General features: G+C 36.1%; 1 protein-coding gene across 1 annotated transcript in view; it reads right to left on the minus strand.

The window, feature by feature from the left end:
• Window positions 1-25407, minus strand: part of LOC150081645 (uncharacterized) — a 981095-nt gene that overhangs the window by 754776 nt on the left and 200912 nt on the right. The window contains exons 11-12 of the mRNA XM_090380575.1: window positions 22036-22205; window positions 13292-13463 (exon numbers count right to left, since the gene is read on the minus strand). Coding sequence (XP_090236701.1) covers window positions 13292-13463; window positions 22036-22205 — 342 coding nt within the window. The remainder of the gene's footprint in view (window positions 1-13291; window positions 13464-22035; window positions 22206-25407) is intronic.

Below are 25407 nucleotides of genomic sequence, written 5' to 3' on the forward strand. Positions count from 1 at the left end.
TAAATGCAACTGGGCATTTACACCGATATTATATAGTAATGTTTATTATGTAATTGTACATAGTAAAAAATGGATGAAGGAACTGAAAAATGAGAAAATTATTTTATTAGACATTTTTTATTATAACATGTTACACAATGTAAGGTTAAGTAATGTTTATTGAAGTTACACTATTTTTCAGTTGTATGAATAAAGAATGACGAATAAAGAAAACGAAAAAAATGACGAAAATGACGAATAACGAATAAAGAATTTATATCAGCTGGATATAAATTATGACGAAACCCTAAGTACACTGAGGGATGTTATATATGCAAATTGGTTAACTGATGCATTTTTGAGGAGCATGGGAATGGAATGGGTCTGTATTAGCTCTATAATGTGACATTATGAAACATACAAGAAAATAATGCAGTGGTTAAGTGGTCAGTGGTTATAAGAATAATTTAAAATGATTCTCAAAAAAAAGTTTGTTGATTTGTTATGCAAAATATTCTCACTTGGCTGCACCAACCAGATTGAATTACAAAAACAATATTGAAAATTAAATAAATATTTACTATTGTTAAAATTGGTGGGGGGGGGCAAAAAAATCCAAATTGATAAAAAATAAAAGCCATAAAAGCATAGTAAAAAATAATTGAAGCTTTGGAAAATGTATGTTTTTCATCAGCAGTATCATGTTCAACATTGGAGACATTAACAATTAATTAAAAAATATTAAAAGAAAGCAAAATAAACCTCTAAAAGAAACACATCTAAAGAATTCGAAATATCCTCCATTTTGTTCAATGCAAATGTTACACAGATTTAGCGTAAAAAATCCACAATTCCCTGGAATGTCTCATTGTTTCAGGACTATCCTTAAAGATGTCAACATCTTCCAAAATGTGACCTCGTTTCAACTTGAGTGGTAATATGCACAGAAAAAAACCATGGATTTCACATGATATCACATCAGGTAATCATGGTGGGCATTCTATAATGCTGCCCTGATCAATACATCAGTTATTATATCCCATATTTCAACTGACAGAAACACCTCGGAGAAAAGAGGGCTGGTGCACCATCACACATAAACTACATCTGCCAATTTTCAAACAGTATGTGTTTCAATAATTTTCAACAAATTGTTCTGCAGAAAATGTGTATGGCATTCCTGAAAATCTTACTGGTAAAAAATAAGGGCAAATAAGATTATCCACCACAAGAGTGGTGCCACACCAAACATTAAAGGAAAAGGTTTGTTGATAATAAGTACTGATAATTGTATATGGATTTTGTTCAGCCTATTTACCAGTATTTCAAGAGTTGAATCATTTCTTGTAAAATACAATTCAACCATAAGGTTGAGGTCCTTGAGGCTAGCACAGACATTGCCAAGGTATGCCAAGCTTTACTTGCTATCTGGGAGTCTAAAATGCTGATGGAACTGATATTCGGGTGACACTCAAGTCAAGTAGAGCTAATTTCAAAGTCCGGTTGGTCTATGACAGTTAAATCTTCATCTTACACCTCTGTGATGATGGGACTGTTAGTAACTCTGGGTATAATCCCCACATGCAAGTCCTGAAATACCTAACATATTGGAGGTGATCACCTAGGTGCAAACCAATGTAAGCATGGTGGTAGATAACTCTCATCAATCAGCACAATAACCCCCACTTTGCTTATTGTAGGCTTCAAGTGGTGGAACCCATGTTTAGCCTCCAGAGCAAAGCTCTGGCAACCTCCACCATCTTTTCCATCATGGAGTATGACTGATGTCTTTTAAGATTATGATAGACATCATGGCAAGAGCAATCATCCTACCATTTCAAAGGTACAGCTCTAAAACAGTGTTTGGTGGCTGGCTGCTAGATAGTCCACTGGACACTGCTAGATAGAAGGCTTCTAGAGCAGCTAATGTATAATCTTGCTGCCTCCATTCTGCCAGATAGTGACTGAAAGGAGACGGAGTAGTGTGTGGGGGCATTACCAAGACCACGTTGTTATGTCAAAGAGTTGGGTATATCCTTGCCATGTGTATGACATATCCAAAAACCTCATTACTTCATACAACGTCCTTGCCACCTTTTCTTACTTCTGAATACACCATAAATTGTCAGACTTAACTGTGAAAAGATCTAAACCTCCCACACACTTCCTCATACATTTCACAAAAATATATGTGGTCTCAATTCTAATCTGAAAGGGGTCCATTTCCACTTACAGCCTACCAAATCCCATGTACTTTTTCTGACAGAATTCCAGGTATTGGTTGATTCAACCACTGCTCATCTCAGTTGTCCGAATTATTTGCTGCATGATTACTTTCACTTCAAAGGTAGTACTTTGCATATGTCCATTCTGATATTCCCAATTTCACTCTCACATTCATCTGTTACCTCTATCATTCTCCCAACTACACTGATCAGTTGGAACTCTTTGACTTCTCTTTGAAACTTGACTTTCTTCAGTCCAACTTTCCTAACATTGAGGTAATTTTCCTTGTGAGTTTAAGGTTCACAACTCCAGCTGGTTCACGTTTTCCATTCACACAGACCCAAATGGTCGAGATGCTGAGGCTTTTGCAATTACTATTGACCTCGCACAGATTGTACATTTACCTATCAGAATACCAGACAATCCTAACCAAGCAGCCAACATGCTTTATCTTTTTCTCACAAATAACCCTTCTAAATACACGGTTGGGGTAAGTGGTCCTCTAGGTGCCTCAGATCACAACTTAGTGATGGTCCCTTCTCCAATGGAGCCTTTCTCTCACAATCATTCTCAACCTCATGTTGTTTGGCATTACAAGAATGCAAAATGGGATGATCTGCTAGACTTTTTCTCCTTGGTCGGATTACTGTATCAAATATTGTGATGTAAATGTTTGCTCAGATCATGTCAGTGAAATTATTCTTGTAGAGATGAAATCCTTTAGTCCACACTCCATCTTAAAATCTCATCCCTTATTAGAGTCTTGGTTTTCCATTAAATGTACTAAAGCTGTTCAAGAAAAGAATGTTGCTATCATAATTAGCATGTATTCAAATCTCCAGGTTCATTTTCTGCAAAATTAAAGCTCGTAACAATTGTAAAACAGTTATTAAAAAGTCCAAACTAGATTTTAAACAGGCTATGAGTAAAAAACTTGATTCTTATCCAAACAGTAGTCAAGCATTCTGATCTCTTGCAAAAGCTATTGAATGCAACTTCTGCTCATCACTGTTCCCACCTCTGTCAAAACCAGATGGTTCCATTGCCACTTAAAGTTCCATAGCTTCCTATTTTTCTTCTAACTCATGTATTGATGATCTTGGTAAACTACCACCCAACATTCCCAGTACAATCGAAAAGAAGGTTAATAAAATCAAAGTTTGAAAAATCTTGATGCTAAGAAAGCTGATGCCAAATCCTGATAGTATTTCTCCACTTATTCTCAAAACCAGTGCTCCTGAACTTACTCCTGTTCTGTGTAAAGTTTTTTCACTTTCTTATTCCAAAGGTGTTTTCCCTTCTGCTTGGAAATTTGCTCATATTCAGCCAGTTTCTAAAAAGGGTTACAAATCCCTTCCATCCAATTATTGTCCCATTGCAGTTACTTCTACTCTTTCTAAAGTGATGGAGAAATTACTTAACCACCAACTCTTAAGCTAACTAGAAACCTTCCATCTGATCAACTATTGCCAGCATGAATTCCATCAGTGTCATTCTACTGACGATATTCTGACTTATGTTAACCATCTATGGACAAATTCAATGGAAAGGTTCGGTGAAACTCAAGCAGTTGCTGTTGACATTTCAAAGGCTTCTGATCATGTTTGGCATAAAGGTCTTCTAAATAAGCTTCCATCTTATGGTTTGCAAACTGTTTTTTTTTTTTTTTTTTTTTTTGTAATTCAGTATTTTCTCTATGACCACTCACTGCAAGTGATGGCTCTCTGTCTTCTAACTTCTTCACTAATGCTGGTGTTCACAAGGTTCAGTTCTTTTTCCACTCTTTGCCTCTTGTATATTAATAACCTCCTTCTATTGACTAGAAATCCTATTCATAGTTTTGCTGATGTAGCACATTGAATTTCACCTTTCAGTTTGAGAAACCTTGCCATATACAAACAGCTTTTACTTTTTGAATATCCATTGCCAATTCCTTAAATGCTGATTTCCAGATAATTCTCCAATGGGGGCAAAGATAACTTAGTTGATTTCAATCCTCCTATAACTCAGTCTTATATCTTGCAGAAAAGGATTCTTCTGCTCCCATGCTTATCTTGGATGACACTCTGCTTTCTAGGCAACCTCATATATCTCTATTGGAGATTACCCTAACTTCTAATCTCTCTTGGCATAAGCATTTTACAAATATTGCTTCTCCTGCAATTAAAAATCTGCATTTTCTCTTTCGTTTTTAGTGTTACTTTTTTTACAAACAGCTCTTCACTCTGTACAAATCACAAACCCGCCCTGCCATGGAATATTGTTCCAATATCTGGGGCAGAGTCCCCAAAACCTCTCTGAGGTTTCTAGATCCCATTCAAAAGAGAGCAGTTAAGCTAATTAAGGATTCAATCCCTAACAGAGTCCCTCCACTCTGTCTCATAGATGTTCTGTTTCTGCTGCATGCCTTTTCTATAGACACTTCCATGGGCACAATTCTTCTGAATTGGCTTCTATAATTTCCCCTCCCTTCCAAAGCAGTTTGAACATGTGCCGCAACCAGTAAAAATCCTTTTACTATCCAACTTCAAACTCACAGAACCAATTCGTCTTGTTCCTCATTTGTTTATTCAACTTCTGTTTTCTGGAAAACCTTTCATCATATATATTACCTGAAAATTAAAATCTACACAAAAATTCAAGTCAATGTCAACAAGTATAAAGGTATATTATAAGTATAACTTACAGATAAAGGAACCACTAGGTGACAGTGATCACAGTGTACTGATGTGGGATTTACTTAAAGATGTAACTACCCTCAAGGGTAAAGGGAAGGGTTTTTGCTTTCACAAAAGCGATTACAATGGTCTCAGACAGTTTTTAGATTCTATACAGTGGGATCAACTGAGGATGTTAAAAGCAGCAAATTCTAAATGGGACTTAAAGAAATTAACCATGGAAGCTACTAGGCTTTTCATGCCAACTAAGAAATACTGTTCAAGATTTAGATCTAAATGGATGTCAAATGAACAGATGATGTTTGTGGCAGAGAAGAAAAATGCATGGGATGCATATAAATTATTTGGAGACAGAGAAGCCAATGGCAGATATAAGCTAGTCTGTAATTGAGTCACAAAGGAGGTTAGGCAAGTGAAGGCTGATTACGAGAAATCCTTCACAAAGGACATAAAGAAAAACAACAAAGACTTCTTTACTTATGTAAATTCTAGAAGGAAAGGAATAAATCAGATTGGTCCACTTGATGTTGGTGGTTCAACTGTAGATGATCCTGCTGATAGCTGACAAACTGAATGAGTATTTTGCATCTACATTCACACATGAGGAATTCTGTAAGGAAAGGGAGGACAAAAGTTTACTAAACTCTAACAGGCAGCTAAATGATTTTGTAATAATGAAGAGTAAAGTGGAGGAGAAATTGTTGAAGTTAAACATAAAAAAGGCACCTGGGGTGGCGGAATCTATCTGTTTGTTAAGGAGGCAGAGAGGAAAGTAATCAGACCCTTAGCCATAATTATGAGAGCATCCTTAGATTCAGGGAAGGTCCCTATGGACTGGAGATGTGCATATGTATCCCTAATTCACAAAGGGGGTTAAAAGGGTGACACAAATAATTATAGACCTATTCGTTTGACTTCTGTTCTGGGGAAAATAATGGAGTTACTGGTAAAAGAAGTATTGCAGGATCACCTAGATAAGACTGTAGTATTAGTTCAGACACAGCATGGGTTTGTTAAGGGTCTGATCAATTTGATTGGAAGTTGATAGTTTAAATAAATTTAAGGCTGAACTAGACAAACATTTGGAGTGACCAGATAGGAGAAATGGGAAGGTTTTTTTTTTTTGGCTGATGCTGTATAAGCTTGCTTTCTTGCATCATATGCCACAATTCATGCTAATGCTAAGTATCCTCTTTCATCTTCTCAACTTTCAGCCCACTCATGGTACTAATTATTATAGGTTCTAATACCTTTCTATAGCTTGACAACATTCAGGTTGTCAATTTACTTCTGGTAGGAGATACTTGTATAGTATAAAGTATGTCCTCTGTGATATTTGCATTTTATCAAAATCTCTCCCTGTCAGTGATTACTCATATTGGTTTTGGCATAGCTGTTTCTCTAAATTATCTCTCTGCAGCAGCAAATGTTTTATGATACAGTGGTTTACTGAGTTGGAAATATTTCAGCATATCTCTGAACTGCAACTATGGAATTCTTATGAATTTCACCGTAAATTAAAATCATATTGGTTAACTCAGCAAAAGTAAACAGATATGTAATGTCTCCATTAATATCAGTATAACAACCACTCTAATATAAACAACAAGACAGTCATTATGGAACCCAAAACTTAAGTAACAGATGTAGTGATACTGTTACTCTATTCAGATGTGAGTAATAATTTACTAATTACTCATATTTACTAATTATTCATGTATTAGAACAACATTGTTTATATTGGTGTTGGTATATATGTTTTAATTGTTAAAAAGCAGTTTAACATATTTTTATGGCATAAATTTGAACATAATATAATTTGCTGTTTTAAGTAGTTTTGTAATTTTTAATTAATGTTTGTTATCTTGGGGGGGGGAAGAATTTTGAGACAAGTTTAGAAAACTGTTGTGCTTATTTTTAGCTGAAATATGCTCTTACATTTGTTCCATGAAATTCTAAACACCTTGTGTGTGTAAAACTTACACAAAATGATCATCCTAATAAAAAAAAATATATATATACCAGGTATAATTAAAACCATATATCTTTATTATTGCCAATAGATTAGAAATTTTGAAATGTTCTTTTTGCAAGGAGCTGCTAGGAGAGAACTTTTTTGAACTAAATTTGCAAAAAACACATGGGCAGAAATCTGCTTTACACACTGTTGCATGGTTGAAGTTTTGAGCCTTTGTAAACTGAGGGTTCCTAGTAAAATTATTTTATTTTGTTTCCTGCATATTAAAAAGAGCATTCCTCACTGAAATAATATTTCATCACAGCCACCCAGATGGTCTTTAAGCTGAAGATTTTTAAAGCATGAAGAGTCAAGGCTTTTGTAATAACTAATGATCTCGCACACATTGTTCATTTACTACCAGAATACCAGACAATCCAAGACCCTTGATCTTTTTCTCACAAACACAACTTCCAAGTACATAGTCAAAGTGAGTGGTCCTCTAGGCACCACAGATCACAAATTGGTGATTGTCTCTTCTGTAGTGCAGCCTTTTTTTTGCTTGTGGCCATTCTCAGCCTCATGCTGTTTGGCATTACAAAAATGTGAAAATTTTGGCAGCAACTTATGTCAATCTATATTCCCACTTCTGTTAAAACTTGGTGGTTTTATTGCCAACTCAGCTAAAGATTTTTTACTTAAAGATGTAACTAACATCAAGGGTAAAGGGGAGGATTTTTGTTATCGTAAAGGCAACTGCAGTGGTCCCAGACAGTTTTTAAATTCTATAGAGTGGTACCAACTGATGATGTTATCATCAGCCAATTCTAAATGGAAAGCATTCAAGGAATTAATCATGGAAGTACTAGCCATTTCATACCAACTAAAAAATACTGTTCAAAGTTTAAGCCTAAATGGATGACATATGAACTAACGAGACGCATGGTTGAGAAGAAAAATGCATAGGATGCATGTAAATTATCAAGCGACAGAGAAGCCTACAATAAATATAAGCTAGTCTGTAATCAAGTCACAAAGCAGGTTAGACAAGCGAAGGCAGATTACGAGAAATCTTTAGGGAAAGATGCAAGGAAAAACAGCAAAGACTTCTTTACTTATGTAAGCATTAGAAGGAAGGGGATGAATCAATTGGCACATTCTATATCGATGGTTTGACTGTTGATAATCTTGCTCAGGTTGCTGACAAACAGAATGAATAATTTGCATCTGAATTCATACATGAGCAATTCTTTAGGGAAAGGGATGCCAGAAGCTCATCAAACTCTAACAGGAAGCTAAATGATTTTGCAATAACTGAGAGGAAAGTGGAAGAGAAATTGTTGAAGTTAAACATAAGAAAGACACCTGAGATGGATGGGATCTATCCAATTATATTAAGGGAGGCAGCAAAGGAAATAAGCAAATCCTTAGTCATAATTATGAGAGCATCCTTGGATTCAGGGAAAGTCTGCATGGATAGGAGATGTGGTATTGTATCCCCAATTCACAAAGGAGCATCAAAGGGTGACTGAGCAATTACAGACTTGTTAGTTTAACTTCTGTTCAAGGGAAATTAATGGAGTCATGGGTTAAAAAAGTAATTTGATTAGATATTACATGTGGTCACAAGGACCTGGATACAAAGAATAATTTTGATATCATATACTCGGAATTCAGGAAAGGTTTTGATACTGTTGCACATAAAAGACTGCTGTACAAATTGGAGCAATGTGGCATTAAGGGCAAGTTGCTGCTATGAATAAAGGGATGGTTGAGTTGGAGATGACAGAGAGTGGTTATCAATGGACACTGCCCTTCATAGACATCAGCAATTACAGACTTGTTAGTTTAACTTCGGTTCAAGGGAAATTAAGGGAGTCATTGGTTAAAAAAGTAATATAGGATCATCTAGACAAGACTACAGTTTTACTTCAGACACAGCATGCAGCTGTTAGTGGGATCCTCCAGGGTTCAGTGTCAGGCCCATTCTTGTTTTAGGCACCTCCGTAGCCAGGTGGGCAGGAGCAGCAGTGCGTAGCACACGCTTCTTGATTAGACCAGGGTTCGAGCCCGTGACCACCAAATATGGAGGATGCGGAAAGGTCAGGGAATAACCACTGCATATCCCCAGAGCAATATGGCCTTAGTTGCTAATGCTCCTAAAAACCAAATAACAACAACAACATTCTTGTTTTCTATATTTATCAATAAGATTGATGAAGGCATATCAGATTTTATTACAAAGGTCGGCAGGGTGGTTAATGACAGTATGCTTGTTGTTGTTGTTATTTGGTTTTTGGGGCATTAGCAACTAAGGCCATATTGCTCCAGGAATATGCGGTGGTCATTCCCTGACCTTTCCGCATCCTCCGTATTTGGTGGTGAAGGGCTCGAACCCCGGTCTAATCAAGAAGCGTGTGCTATGCACTGCTGCTCCTTCCCACCTGGCTACGGAGGTGCCTTGACAGTATGCTTTTGCAACAGGATCTAAAATAGTTACTTAGGATAGTGGAAAATGAAAAAGACCTGGAGGTAACTGTGCAGTCAGATATGAAGTTCTCTGAGTAGTGCAGACAGGCTGCTAGGACAGCTCATGGGGTTTTGATGATGATCAGAAATTTTATTAGCATTAATAAGAAGATGATTATTCCATTTTACAAGGCAATGGTCAGGCCACATCTTGAGTGCTGCATAAATCTGGAGGTCTCATTTTAGGAAGAATGTAGTTCTGCTGGAACGGGTACAAAAAAGGGCAATGAGATTGGTGAGGAGAACAAAGGAGTGTTCTTAGCATGAAAGGCATCAGTTCTACAAATTTCAGCATCTGAAGACTGGGCACATGCAAGAGATTTGGTTGAGGTATTTAATGTTTTGAATGGATTTAGCAAGCTCAATGCTGATGGGATTCTTCCTCTTGCTCATACTACACACGTGAGATTTTTTTTTTTTCTTTTTTCATTTTTTCATTTTTTTTTTTTTTTTGCTGATGCTGTATAACTTTGCTGTCTTGCATCATTTGTCACCACTAATGCTATGTGCATTTTGTGTCCAAGTGATTGATTTTAGTTTACCATGTACATAGTTCCAATGTCCCTTTTTTTTTAAAAAAAAGGACTCAAAATGTACTCAAAATAGTTCAGGTAGCCAGCTAGCACTAATAACTCAAAAAAAGTGAAAGCTATCAGAAAAACACAACATTGGAACTAAAGTGCACATTATAACATGGTTGGATAAAGGAGAGTGCTAGGTTTACACACATTGATGGTTTTGAGTGAACTAAAAATTAAAATGTCACAAGCAATTATTGTAAATAATGTAATTACAGTATAATACATGTAAGGACTGTAATTTTAATGTAAATTTTCTTGATTCTTGAACGTTTTTTATTTTTACTGTCTTTATGTTTTATTGCCTAATTTATAAATGAATCTGCTACATTTAATATTGTAGTAATAGTAATAATAGTAGAGAAGGCATGTGATGCAAGAAAGCAGGCTTAACTAGTTTCAGCCAAAAAAAAAAAGACGTTTCACACATCCATTCTCTCTAAAGGTTTGTCCAGTTCCTCTTTGAATTTATTTAAGCTGTCAACTTCCACAACAACAGATGGAAGTTTGTTTCCAGCAATCAATTACCAGCTGGCTAAAGGCAAATTTTCACACATCTATTCTATAACTGCCTTTCCTCAATTTGAATTTATGCCCTCTCAGGTTTGTAATCTGAGTGAGGCGAAGAATCCCATTAGAATTGCGTCTGCTCATCCCATTCAAGACCTTATACACCTCAATCAGATCACCTTGCATGTGCCTAGTCTCCAGACACTGCAATCTGTAGAACTTAAGACTTTCTTGGTAAGGACCCCTTTGTTCACCTCACCAGTCATGTTGCCTTCTCTGCACTCACTTAAGCAACTCTACATCCTTCCTAAAATGAGGCCTCCAGACCTGTTGCAGTACTCAAGGTGTGGCTTGACCATTGCTTTATATAAAGGGATAATCACCTCCTTTTCCCTACTAGCAAAATTCCTGTATATCATTGACAACACCCCATGACCTGCTCTGGCAGCCTGTCTGCACTGCTCTGAAAATTTCATATCTGACTGCACAATTCTCCCAGGTCTTTTTCATTTTCTACCACTCTAAGTGTAGTGCCACACAGTTGGTATGTTTCTCTAGGGTTACTTCTACCCATATGCAGTACTTTGCATTTATCAATGTTAAACTTCAGTTGACACTTCTCAGCCCTTCTGCTCAACTTTTCTAGATCCCGTTTCAGTTTCACACAGCCATTATTGTCATTAACAACTCTGCCAACTTGTGTATCATCTACAAACTTTAACATTAAGCCTGATATACCTTCATCAATATCATTGATAAATATACAAAACAACTGTGGGCTCAACACCAAACGGGGGGGGACTCCACTAATAACATTAGTCCATGTAGGGCAGCATCCATTGATTAACACTCTCTGTCTTCTCCAACTCAACCATCCTTTTATCCATTGTAGCAACTTGCCCTTAATACCATACTGCTCCAATTTGTACAGTAGCCTTCCATGCACAACAGTGTCAAAAGCTTTACTGAAATCCAAGTATATGATATCAAAATTATTTTTTGCATCCATTTCCTTTGTAACCACATTATAATATCCAATCAAAAATTGTCAGAGAAGACTTTCCTTTAACAAACCCATGCTGTGTCTGGATTAATGCTGCAGTCTTGTCTAGATGATCGTGCAATGCATCTTTTACCAATGACTCCATTTTTTTCCCCAGAATAGAAGTTAAACTAACTGGTCTGTAATTACTAGTGTCACCCTTAGATTCCCCCCTTTGTGAATTGAGAATACATTTGCACATCTCCAGTCCATGGGGACTTCCCCTAAATCCAAGGATGCTCTCATAATTATGGCTAAGCATTTGCTTACTTCCTTTGTTGCCTCCTTTAATATAACTGGATAGATCCCATCCACCCCAGGTGCTTTCTTATGTTTAACTTCAACTTCTCCTCCACTTTGCTCTCAGTTATTACAAAATTATTAACCAGCCTGTTGCAGTTTGATAAACATCTGGCATTCTCCTCTCTTAATAACTCCCCATGTGTTAATGTAGATTCAAAATACTCATTCAGATTTTCAGCTATCTGAGCAGGATCGTCAACAGTGAAACCATCGATATCAAGTGGACCAATCTGATTCATCCCCTTCCTTCTAGATTTTATATAACTAAAGAAGTTCTTGCAGTTTCTCTTAGCATCCTTTGCTAAAGATTTCTCATAATCTGCCTTCGCTTGCCTAACCTCATTCATGACTTGATTACAGATTAACTTATATCTACCATAGGCTTCTGTGTGATAACTTATATCTACATAGGCGCCTGATAATTGATATGCTTCCCATGCATTTTTATTGTTATATAGAGAAATGGCAATCTAAAATCAACTAGAAACTCTGGTCACAGCAACCAGTTAAAATTATTTGCATTCCTATGGATAAATATCCCCCATTTAACACAGATTCATTTAGCACTGTTTTTAAGCCTCCAATTAAAAGCACTTAGCAGTTTACACTTATACAGTAATAGAAGAAATTAGATATAAATTATAGGTAACAATAGACACACAGACACACACACCTAATTTTTTTTTTGTCCTCACCTTTTCCCATTATTATATGGGGTTAGCGTTTTTAATGTTTTGGCATGCAATTTTTACGGCCGGATGCCCTTCCTGACGCCAACCCTCACCCTTTATCCGGGCTGGGAATATGCGGTGGTCATTCCCTGACCTATCACATCCTCCGTATTTGGTGGGTATGGGCTCGAACCCCAGTCTAATCAAGAAGCGTGTGCTATGCACTACTGCTCCTGCCCACCTGGCTACGGAGGCGCCACACACACTCCCCTAATATTACATTCTAAATGGAAGTATATATGCATCTATAAGGCTGAAATTTCATGGACTTAATAATTTTATAAACTTGAAAATGGAAGGAAGAAATCCTACAAGCAGAATTCAAGGGAAAAAAAAAAACTTTTTTCAGAAATAAAATTGAAAACTTTTGGTCTACCTGACCCATGCCATCAACATTGTTACAATTGTTGTCACCACCACTGGGTTAAAAAAAAATGAAACTATTAGTTTTTACACAGCACTACAAATATTATAATTCAAAATGGGATGGCTAAGTAAACTTTCCAACCAAAGAAAAAATTTTCTAGCAGACAATATTAGCAACATATGTACCATTTTCAAATGTGTTTTCTGATCTCATCAGTAGAAGAATGAATATGTAATGGCCACCTATTACATATTCTTATACTTAAAATGAGAAATGTACTTTTACTTTTAAATTCATATTTCAATATTAATTTCAAAAATTTAATTAATTTTGTTTAATATTAATCATTCTTTGTATAACTGCATAATATGCCACTAATGATAACAATTACCAGCACTGAAGCTTGCTTGCCAGCCTATATCACCATGCAAGGGATTAGTGGCAAAAACTACATAGAGCTGCCCACTCCCAGAAGTCACTGTAATAGTTGGAGGAGATAATCCACTGAAGCCCAAACCAGGATGTAAAGGTGTATCTGTCTCCTGACCTAATCCTTCAAATACCTATAATAAAATATAAATTTCAATGAAATTCCAATTAACTTGAAAAGTATTGGTGGTATACATATTTTAACTGTCTCCGTCTAGGTATACCCCAACTAGAGTATATTAAAAGTGACATCACATACCAGTTCGATTGGGATGACATCAATTCCAGAGTGCTTATCCTATTGTCCCAAAATCTAAATAAAACTTTATACCCATAACAATTTTACCATATGACAATGCAAGAGTTCAAAATAAGGAATAGCCATCCACAGCACTGGGGAACAAAATACAACGTAATGTACTTTTGTGATATTTATTTTTATTAAGTATACAGTAAAAGTTATTTTATTAAGAAAATAAGACTTAAAGATGAAACAAGGCAAAGTTTTCTAATGCTCTCAGTAATTGGTCTAATATCAAGCAACTGCTAAATTTGTGTAATATGCTAAATTTGTGTAATCCCTACTATCATGCGTACTTGAAATTGCCACTGTACTCCAGACAAAAGTATAATTTTTGTTTATATCTCTACAAGAGCCACATAAGGCCAGAAAAATTTAGAAGATATACAAGAACATTAGCACATTTAGTAATCATGTGAGCTAGAACTATAGTCAAATCCACAGTTCTATTATTGAATGATGAAGTACTAATGCAGCCTGGTGTTTAACCACTCAGCTAAAATAAATAAGGTTTCCTTAACTTCCTTCTTAACACTTTTTACAGGGTTTTCGTTTTTCGCTACCTCGTTATAATGTGACATATAATGAGGCAACCCCACTTTGTTTACAGCAAATCTGGCCACTTTAAGATACCAGAAAAATCTGTACACTCCCTCCACTTGGAATACATCTACAAAGGAACTATACTTGATTAGAAAAGGTATAAGAAGATCTGCCAATGCTATGATCAGCTTTAGATGTTCAGGAAAACTGATAAATGAGGGGGGTGGGTGAGAGAAAAAAGCATGGTCGAAAAATTACACAGTTGTTATAAACAGAGATATTAGAACTTCAGGTCAGCTTTTCAATTAAACTTGATCGTCGACTTACGACCTATGCGACTTACGACCACAAAAAAAATAAACAATAAATAAATTAATAATAAATCAGGAAGTCACTACTGAAGACATCCATAACCCAGGTGAGGAGGCACATCGATGACGGGAGGCCTGAGGACACCACCAGGCACATACACTCAGTCGCTCTCTCTCACATACACTCAGTCGCTTTTAAGCATCTGTTGTGTGTGGTGTATTAATTAAAATTCTACTGAAATACCCATAAAATGTTTAGTAAAAGGAAAATGCCTTCATCTACATATATAAGCCAGCTAAGAAGTCAAGGAAAACTATTGATTTAGAGTGTAAAATGAAAATTATCCAGCAGTATGAAGATGGAAAGAAAGTGAATACGATAGCACGTGACTTGAAGTTATCACATTCCACGGTATCGATGATACTTAAGGACAAAAAAGAATTCGGGAAGCTGTGAAAGTTCTGCACCTATTAAGTCTACAATTTTAACCAAACAATGACAGGGACCCATCCATGAAATGGAGAAATTGTTGTTTATGTGGATGGAAGATTTAATACAAAAAAATACACCCATGAGCCTTCACACAGTGCAAGCGAAGGCTAGAAGTTGTTTCAGAGTTTAAAATCACATGCCTGAGACAATTACACAGAAGATTTTCAGGCTAGTACTGGATGGTTTAAGCATTTTAAAAAAAGATTTGCTTTGCATAATGTACATGTCACAGGAGAAGCAGGAAGTGCAGATGAAGATGGAGCCAAAAAATTCGTTGGTAGTTTCGACTCTTTAATCAAAGAAGAAGGTTATCTACTGGAACAAATATTCCACGTAGATGAAACCGGCTTGCAATGGAAACGTATGCCTAATCGTAAATACATACACCAAGAAGCAAAAAGGATGCCAGGATTCAAAGCTTTTAAGGATCAGTTAACTTTGTTTCTTGGTAGGAATGCTGCAGGTTTTAAGCTGAAGCCTTTTCTCATTTATCATTCAGAAAACCCTCGTGCATTTAAGCACATCAACAAGCACACACTGCCCATTTACTACCGTTCAAACCATAAAGCTTGGATGACTCAAGCACTGTTCGAAGACTGGTTCATGAACTGCTTCATTCCCCAGACTCGTGAATATTGTTCGGAGAGAGGTATCCCTTTCAAGATTTTATTGGTTATGGACAATGCCCCCCCCATCTGGACAACCTTCATCATGATGTTAGAGTGGTTTTTATGCCACCTAACACAACCGTTCTTATTCAACCCATGGATCAGGGTGCTATTTCAGCATTCAAGCTTCACTATCTCAGAATGACATTCGCATAAGCCATCGAAGCGATAGATTCTGATGCTGATTTATCCTTGCGAGACTTTTAGAAGCAGTACAACATTCTTCAGTGTATCAAGAATATTTCGACCGCATGGGAATGTGTAACAAAGAATTGTATGTCGGGAATTTGGAAAAAGTGTCTAAAATGTTATGCGATCTGAAAAAGGAGAGGAGCTGGAAGTGATTACAGAAAAAATAGTTAAACTTGCAAAAAATCTTAAATTAGAATGTGAAATAGAAGACATAGAGGAGTTGCTAGATTGTGAGATAAAAGAACTTTCAGATGAAGAGTTGATTGAATTGGAAGCACAGAGAGTGGCACAAAAAAAAGCGAGAGAAGAAGAAGAGGAGCCAGAAAAGAAATTCACTGCAAAGGGTTTATCAGATTCTTTTTCGCAACTGAATAAAGCTCTCGCCAGTTTCGAAGCAATGGACGCTAATGTCGAACGATTTACAACGGCTGAACGTATCATTCAAGATGCTGTGCGTTGCTATCGTGAGATTAGCATTAGCATTAGCATTAGCATTAGTAGAGGCATTTGATGCAAGAAAGCAAGCTTATGCAGCATCAGCCAAAAAAAAAAAAAAAAAAAAAAAAAAAGTTACATAAATAAATAAAAATAACCACTTCCACTTCACCCCTCTGTTCGTTCGAAATACCTGTCCAGCTGAGCCTTAAACTTATTTAGGCTATCAACTTCCACGACAAGGGATGGAAGTCTGTTCCACCCACCAACCACCCGCTGGCTAAAGGCAAATTTCCGCACATCTATCCTACATCTGTCTTTCCTCAATTTGAATTTATGCCCTCTCAGGTGATTTTTCTGAGCTAGAGGAAGAATCCCATCAGCATTGAGCATGCTCAAACCATTCAAGGCTTTGTACACCTCTATCAGATCACCCCGCTGGTGCCTAGTTTCCAGACACTGTAATTTGCAAAACTTAAGCCTTTCTTCGTAAGAGAACCCCTTTGTCCCATTCACCAATCTAGTTGCCCTTCTCTGTACTCGTTCCAGCAGCTCTACATCCTTCCTGAAATGAGGCCTCCAGGCCTGTATACAGTACTCTAGGTGTGGCCTGACCATTGCCTTATACAAGGGAATAATCACCTCCTTATCCCTGCTAGAAAAATTCCTATATATCATTGACAATACACCATGAGCTACTCTTGCAGCTCGTCTGCACTGCTCAGAGAACTTCATATCTGCCTGCACCACCACCCCCAGGTCCCTTTCATTCTCTACCACTGTCAGTGTAGTACCACAGAGTTGATACGTTGCTCTGGGGTTGCTGTTTCCCATATGTAGTACTTTACATTTGTCAATGTTAAACTTCATTTGCCACCTCGAAGCCCATCTGCTCAACCTTTCCAAATCCTGTTGCAGCAGCATAGTGTCAGTAGTGTCCTTGACAACCCTGCCAACCTTCGTATCGTCTGCAAACTTGGACATTAAGCCTGATATACCATCATCAATATCATTTATAAATACAGAAAACAATAAAGGCCCCAATACTGAACCCTGAGGGACTCCACTAATAACATTAGTCCACGATGAGCAGTGTCCATTGATTACCACTCTCTGTCTTCTCCCCCTCAACCACCCCTTTATCCATAGCAGCAACTTGCCTCCAATGCCACACTGCTCCAATTTGTGCAGCAGTCTTCCATGTGCAACAGTATCAAAAGCCTTTCTAAGATCCAAGTATATAATATCAAAGTTATTCCCTGCATCCAGTTCTTTTGTGACTGCATCATAGTATCCAATCAAATTGGTCAGGCAAGACTTCCCCTTAACAAAACCATGCTGTGTCCTAGCTATAACTGAAGTCTTGTCTAGATGATCCTGCAGTGCTTCTTTCACCAGTGCCTCCATTAATTTTCCGGGAACAGAAGTTAAACTCACAGGTCTATAATTACTTGTGTCAGCCTTTGATCCCCCTTTGTGAATTGGGGTCACATTTGCCCATCTCCAGTCAATGGGTACCTCCCCTGAGTCCAAGGAAGCTCTCATAATTATGGCTAAGGGTTTGCTTACCTCCTTTGCTGCCTCCTTTAATATAACTGGATAGATCCCATCCACCCCAGGTGCCTTTCTTGTGTTTATCTTCAACAATTTCTCCTCCACTTTGCTCTCAGTTATTACAAGATTCTCTAGCTTACTGCTAGAGTTGAATACACCTCTGGCATTCCCCTCGCTGAATAACTCCTCATGTGTGAATGTCGATGCAAAATATTCATTTAGTTTGTTAGCTACCCGAGCAGGGTCATCAACAGTTGACCCATCGATCTCAAGTGGACCAATCTGATTCATCCCCTTCCTTCTAGAGTTTACATAAGTAAAGAACTCTTTGCTGTTTTTCTTCGCATCCCTTGCCAAGGATCTCTCGTAATCTGCCTTCGCCTGCCTAACCTCCTTTGTAACTTGGTTACAGATCAACTTGTATCTATCATAGGCATCCGTGTCACGTGTTAATTTGTATGTATCCCATGCATTTTTCTTCTCTGCCATATGCCTCATTAGTTCATCTGACAACCATTTAGGCCTAAACCTTGAACAATATTTCTTAGTTGGTATGTAAAGCCTAGTAGCTTCCACGATAAGTTCTTTGAATGCTTCCCATTTTGAATTTGCTGTTGGCAATATCATCAGTTGATCCCACTGTATAGAATTTAAATACTGTCTCAGTCCATTGTAGTCGCCTTTACGAGATATATGAAGAAAAAAAAGAAACAAACTGTTCAAACAAAGCTCAGCATGTTCCTCGTCAAGAAAACATCTCCTACCTCAACCCAAGAACATGACCCTGACGATCCACAACCCAGCACAAGCAAAGATTGAAAATTGATTTTGTAAATTTCATTTGTATTAATTTTTACATTAATTTTAGATTGTATTTTTGTGTTTACAGTACATTATGTACAGTATTATTTTTCACATTATGTACAATATGATTATAGATTGTAGTTTTGTATTTTTATAAACAGTGTGAATAATAAACCAATTAAAATGTAGAGAATGTTTGAATTTAACCTCATAGAGAGAGATAGCCTAGGCATAGAAACAAAGGTATGTACAGTATCGCTAATTAAAAGATAAAAACATTACTGTATTTAAAATGAAAAATAAAAGATGATAAAAATTTAAAAGATTATAAAAATAAATTATAAAGATGATAAAAAGATTGGAAAGGTTAAAAAATGCTGTTAATAAATATAGGGTCGACATACGACCAGATCAACTTACAACCTGTCAGTCAGAACAGAAGTCAGTCGTAAGTCGACGACCAACTGTAACTTCTATCATTTTTGACACAAGCTAAACACAGCTATGAAACTGCTTCCTCCTCATCAATAATCATTTTATCTTCATTTTACTATTTTTCTAAGTAGCTTTATCTCTGTGCATAAATTTGCCCCGCTATTCCACATCTGAGAAAATTAAGTTCAACATTAAAATAACCAAAAACTAACCTTTCTTCTTTGTTCACTCCTATTTCTGTTCTTGTAAATAACCTTCTCAATACTTATTTCTGTAAATCTTCATTGTATCCAATAAATGAATGTACTACACACTACTGTTCCTAGTTCGTGTGTGCATCTTAGAAGCAATCACAGCTGATGCAATGGTCTGCAGTAGAACAGTCCTTCCACTGGCATAGGAAACAACATTTTGTGAACCCTCCTTGTATGCCCATTAACATACCGATGACTCTCAGGTCACTCTGAATTCTCCATTCATGAGTGCTGTGAATTGCTTCAAGTAGTGTCTTTTAATGTTATAGTATGTCTCCTTTTAATGAACAGAATGGGAAAAAGGGGAAGGATGGCTTTAAGTTACCATTTGCAACAGAACAGCTTTCAAACTTTGCTGAGGAGTCAGTGAAGTTCGGATATAATGTGTACATGTGATAATTCCCTAAACATTGCACTGATATCATGGCAATAGCACAACAGAACATTTACCATAAAAATTGTCACCAAAAAACGGTTTTTTTTTCAATAGCAAGACAATTTCATGTTCTTAACCAAGTGTTTCTGCTTTAGTCTCGAGGCAAGAAGTTCAGCTTTATCTTTATGAGTAGTACAATCTGTCTCATGCATTCACATAATTGGTCTCATTGCAAAAAACTAGCTGTAGTAGAGGAAGACTGAAAACAGCTTTGAATCATCTAAAGATCTATCTAGTCTGCATATTTTTTATTGTCTAAAAACCAGAAAAATCCAATAATCTAGAACCATCCAGGTCACAAGGTTTTCAATTTTCAAAATTGTATCTGCATCATGTTCATTGTAAAATGCTATATCTATTTCTACATGGCACACACACACACTCTCCTTATGCTTAGCTGTTTAAATACAGTATAATTACATCATGTTTCTCACAACATGAAATTGAAAAATCACATCTATGTATATTACTCAAAGCAAATGTGTTACTTTTTCCATATTTTACAATAAAACCTTGAGTATATGTATTCTGAAATTTTATGCATTTCTTTAGCATCTTGCTGATGAATACTGTTAATTAGCTTTGCACCATATTATATATATATATATATATATGTGTGTGTGTGTGTGTGTGTATCATATACACATATATACGATGAATTCTGCAGTCACATATAACATAGAACAACACTATTTCCACATTCTGACTTCCACATGCTTCATGCAATGCAGACTGGTATACCTGATGGCTAGTTGTTTAATGAAAATAAGCAGAAATTCACAATTTTTTTTTTTTTTTTAATTCTGAATTTAATGGGTTTTTTTTTTTTTTTTTGCAAAAAAATAGCAAAAGTGTTGGAAAAACTACCTTATGATAATGAGACAGAGAAGGTTCTGTCTTTTGATGAATGAAGAGGTATTCTTCGCTACAAATCTGAAGAGATGAATAGAAAGAAAGAAAAAAGAAAACAGTCGCTTGACAGTACTTACCATCTATCAAATTGGCTACTCTTTGTAATATGAAAAAAATGGATCAAATCACTCTTATAACATCTTCACTAACTGGAAGTGGAGAATTCATGGTTTTGGTATGATGCAAGCTTGAAGTCATGATAAACATGTTACCATTAGACCATACCAGTCCTAACATTAAACAACACTAATTTATATTTTAATTATATTTATTATTATTTTTTTTTTATAATGTGATTCTAAAATGGAGATCAACATTTCAGTGTCTCATACAAAAATAAAAACAAAAATCTAGAGGCATTTTTGGATTTAAAAAACACTATTATCAAGTTATATAAACTGGACATTTCTTTAGGTTATTTCCATTATGAAAACATAAATAAAAAATTCTTCAAACACATTTGGAATAACAAATGTACTGTTATTCCACAAAATACTGTGCCAATTTTTTTCTGATCTTTCTGAAACAACAAAAACAGTGGCTAAATTCCTAAAGCATACTAATCTTGCAAAGGGCTGTCAAGCCAAAAGAATTACTGTGTAGTGCCATTCATAGACAATATATGTATTGGCTTGATGTATCTGAGCAGTCAGGTGAAGAGTGCAGAAGCACATGCACTTTAAGCAAACCATGGTTCAAGCCTACATGACTACTAAATGTGATTAATGACTGTATTCATTGTCAAAATAATTAATGTGCTCCTCTGACCTAATGGTTGTGCAAGAGTATAAACAAGAACATTTAAATGTGATTGTAGTAACACATTAAAGAGAAAACTTTATAATGGACCATTCAAGATATGTAATGAAACACTGAACTGCTACAGAAAAGATGGAGCACAGGATGTTTATATCAGTCAGGTATAATGATATACACCTTGTAAGGCATATGACATGAAACACCATGAATATATCACAACCATTAGAACTGGAAATAGCCATACTGGATGCCATGCTCAACTCTTCTATCGGCACTTGCCATATCACCACAACATGAGTCATTTGGAATATGCATCACAACTGCATTCACACCCTACATGCAATGCAAAAGGATTCAAAGAAACAGGAGACAGGCAAACATAGCTGGAGTTTTGTAAATGGATCCTGAACTGTCCTTTTTCATCTTTTTCCTACAGACATTTTCATCTGTATGTATACTACAGACATGCCAGAGTGTAAATGAAAAGTTTGTTCAGAGTCATACAGCTTAATAATAGCTTTTGAATGCAAAAATGCCTCCAGGTATTTTTTTTTCATATTGTGTGCAAATCATCCTTGACAAATATCAACCATAAAGTTTGCTTTTTACCTGTACGTAGTCATCTGAAGCTACATTAAATCTGTCAAATTTAAGTGATATTGGTCCTCCATCGGGTCGTCTAATTCTGTATGTGCAAACCTGGTTATTGGGATAAGGAAGAACTCCATATGCTGGAGAAGAGATATTTCCAGCAGAGCTTACAATTTCTATTTCACATCCTAATTAAAAAACATTAAATAATCTGCTCAGTGATCAGCAATAATATAAAAATATTAACTGATTAATTACTGAAGCAAATGATCACTTGAGTAATAGTAAGAAATAATGAATCTATCTTTCATAATACCTGTAAATTGTAAATCTAATAACAGCAGAAGGCACTTTTTTAAAAATTTAATTTTTATGACATGAAACAATGTGACTTGTGGCAACTTAGTTTAGAATATAACATACAGTTTACATCATCATAAATTCAAAATCAGTAAATAATTATTAAGCAAAGTTAGTTTTATAAAAGAATAAAAATCCAATTTAGTGACATCAGCTCTTCCAGTTGGCTACTAATATAGTAACATCAAGTCCATCTTCATCTGATATATTTTTTTTTTTTAATTTTTCTTTGAAATAAAATCAAAGTGTAATAGTTTCTAAAGTTAAGAAACATACAGTCTATCTCAGTGACTTCAGTACATCATAAAAATGCTACAATGTTAAATTTTTTTTGATATATTACTTGTGCCAAGCTGTCTTAGCATCTCTGAAAAGTATACTGTCAAATTTGGAATGTATAATGAAACCAGTATGTCCTTGTGTTTCTGTGTTTTAGAGCTTTAAGATTGAATTCGAGTGCTAGAATTTCTGTGTAATATATGTCAATGCTAGTATTATTAAGGAGTAATACTAGTAATCATGTACTGAAGTTTTTATTGTTGAGTGACTATCACCAGTCATGCAGTATACATCTTAAAGAAAATCAATGTCCTGACATCCAGATTCTGCTATCTTCAATTTACACCAATTTGCTGATAACAGGAGCTGATTAGCTTGATTCTAATGGTGTATTATGTGTAATTATACTGGCCAAACATTTTGCACAATGTGCCTACCTGGGTGGTCTTTTCCACTAACAACTGAGAGTACAGAGTACCCCCCCCCCAATGTGCCTTTTATAATGCCAAATATGAGAGGGGGGACTCTGAATTGTTGAAACCAAGGATATTGTGTGTGTTTGTCTATTTTGCTCTGGCTGAGGAGATTCTTTAATTTTTATGTGGCCTGCCTGTCTTTTGGAATTGTCAGATCTATGGCCAACTTTGTACATGTATTAGGGCTCCTTAGTAAGCTGAATTTAATGGCTGTGCCTTTGTCATCTTTTCTGATGAGAATATACTAGTCCTTTTTTGGACAAAGCAAAATGAATCTTTATTTTTAACAAAAAAATTCTATCCACCGATCTGCCATTATCAAACTTAATCCAATTGCCCAATGTCCCAACTTCCCAACAGTTTGCTTCTTCCACAGCATGCTCCTTCACACAACTTCATTAACCTAAAAACAGTTACTAAGAATATCATCATTCTAATCACTGTGTACACTGCAAAATCCTGAGCTCTATGCAGTCACACCACAGTAATTACACTCTTGACAGTTGACATAATGTCTAGTGATTCTGCCATTGTTGGAAGTATTTCCAGAGTCCATGTTTTGTGAATCTCTCTCAGTACATCCTGCATCTCTGAAATATTGTGAAATCTCCACTTCTGGGAAAGTTTAGTTTTTGAAAAAATAAATCACAGGAGTTAAATTTTCATTAATTACATGTAAATTATTTTAAAGTGTATTTACTGTGTTAAATGGTTACAAAGTAATTCCTTTTCAAGTATATAACATTTCCAGTGAGAGAGAGAGAGAGAGAGAGAGAGAGAGAGAGAGAGAGAGAGAGAGAGAGTGTGATGAACTGGACTAGTATTCCTCTAGTCAAACCCAAACTCTGAGCTGTAGTATGACTCAAGTATTTGCTCTAAATTCATTTCAGTTTCAAACATTTGGCATCATTTAGCATTTCTTACATTGTGGAACTATTTCAGCACTAGGCTGTCAGATGTGCCAATAAGCACTGAAACAGCATAATGGTACCATTTCAAACAAATAGCAACCAACTTCTTCAAGAACAATAAAAACACTTTATTTAAAAAGTAGATACTAATCCAAGGCAACTCACGGTGATGCACTCTGCAATATGAGGTCATATGTTGTAGCAACTTAGTTTGTTCTTTGCTATGTGCACATTTGAGGCACTGGCAGCAGTAATTGCCCTCATACAATATTATATAGGTTAATTTTTTATTTTTTTAATTTAATAATTAATAGTGTATAATGTCGATTTATAATACCTGAAGATGGCAAAAAATGGCCAGGTCTGCACTCCAAATCAAAATTTGGATTTAAATGATGGTAGATGAGTTGTTTTATAATTTGCATTAAAGCCATGAAACATCAGTAAATTCTGTCTGTAAAATGCATGCCCTTCACTCACGCGCCAGAGGGATAGCTGGCACTTGAGTGAAGATGAGACTGATTCCCTCGAGCGCCAGCTCGAGGGAATCAGTCTCATCCAGTAAAGTGAATGATTAGAGGCCTTGGGGCCGAAACAACCTCAACCTATTCTCAAACTTTAAATGGGTGAGAAGTCCGGCTTGCTTGACTCGAAGCCTGGACGAAAGGATGTGAGTGCCCAGTGGGCCACTTTTAGTAAGCAGAACAATGTCTGAGAGAAAAATCTCAGTTTCTGAGAGGAAACCATGCAGGCCTTTCCTAAGACAAACTAATTCAGTCAGAGTGTGAAAATATCCCATAAATATTCTTTCCATGACATTAAAAGTACTTCCCAACTTCAATTAGTGATGAAATTGAACCCAGGTTTTTTCCACATAGTGTGACAGAGCAGCAGTGCTATCCTTTAGACTACTGCATAAGAGAAATTGGAAGCAGTATTCTACTGTAGAGACTAGGTAATAGCATACATAGACAGTAACAGCATTCACCATATAGTGCAAGGAAGCCAAAGGCTTTTGCCGCAGTGGCAAAAAAAAAAAAAAAAAAAAAAAATACACCAAGTTGATAAAAAAATACAAATAATATGTTTCCCTCCTCACACAACTAACTATCTATGACATTTTAATTTATTTAAACTGTCAACCTCAGCTACTTGCGAGGGCAAGTTTTTCCAGCAATCAATAACTCGCTGGCAAAAAAAAAATCTAATCTAAACCTCAGCCCTTGTAATTTGAATTTATGGCCACTAGTTCTGGAATTCTTTATAACGGTGAAAATTTAACCTTCACTGATTTTGCTAATCCACTCTTAGAGCCTTATAAACCTCAATCAGGTCGCCTCTGAGGTGCCTGGTTGCCAAGCTCT

The sequence above is a fragment of the Mastigoproctus giganteus genome, chromosome 8 (assembly GCF_048544385.1).
Source record: "Mastigoproctus giganteus isolate SK-2022 chromosome 8, ASM4854438v1, whole genome shotgun sequence".
NCBI classification, from domain to species: domain Eukaryota; kingdom Metazoa; phylum Arthropoda; class Arachnida; order Uropygi; family Thelyphonidae; genus Mastigoproctus; species Mastigoproctus giganteus.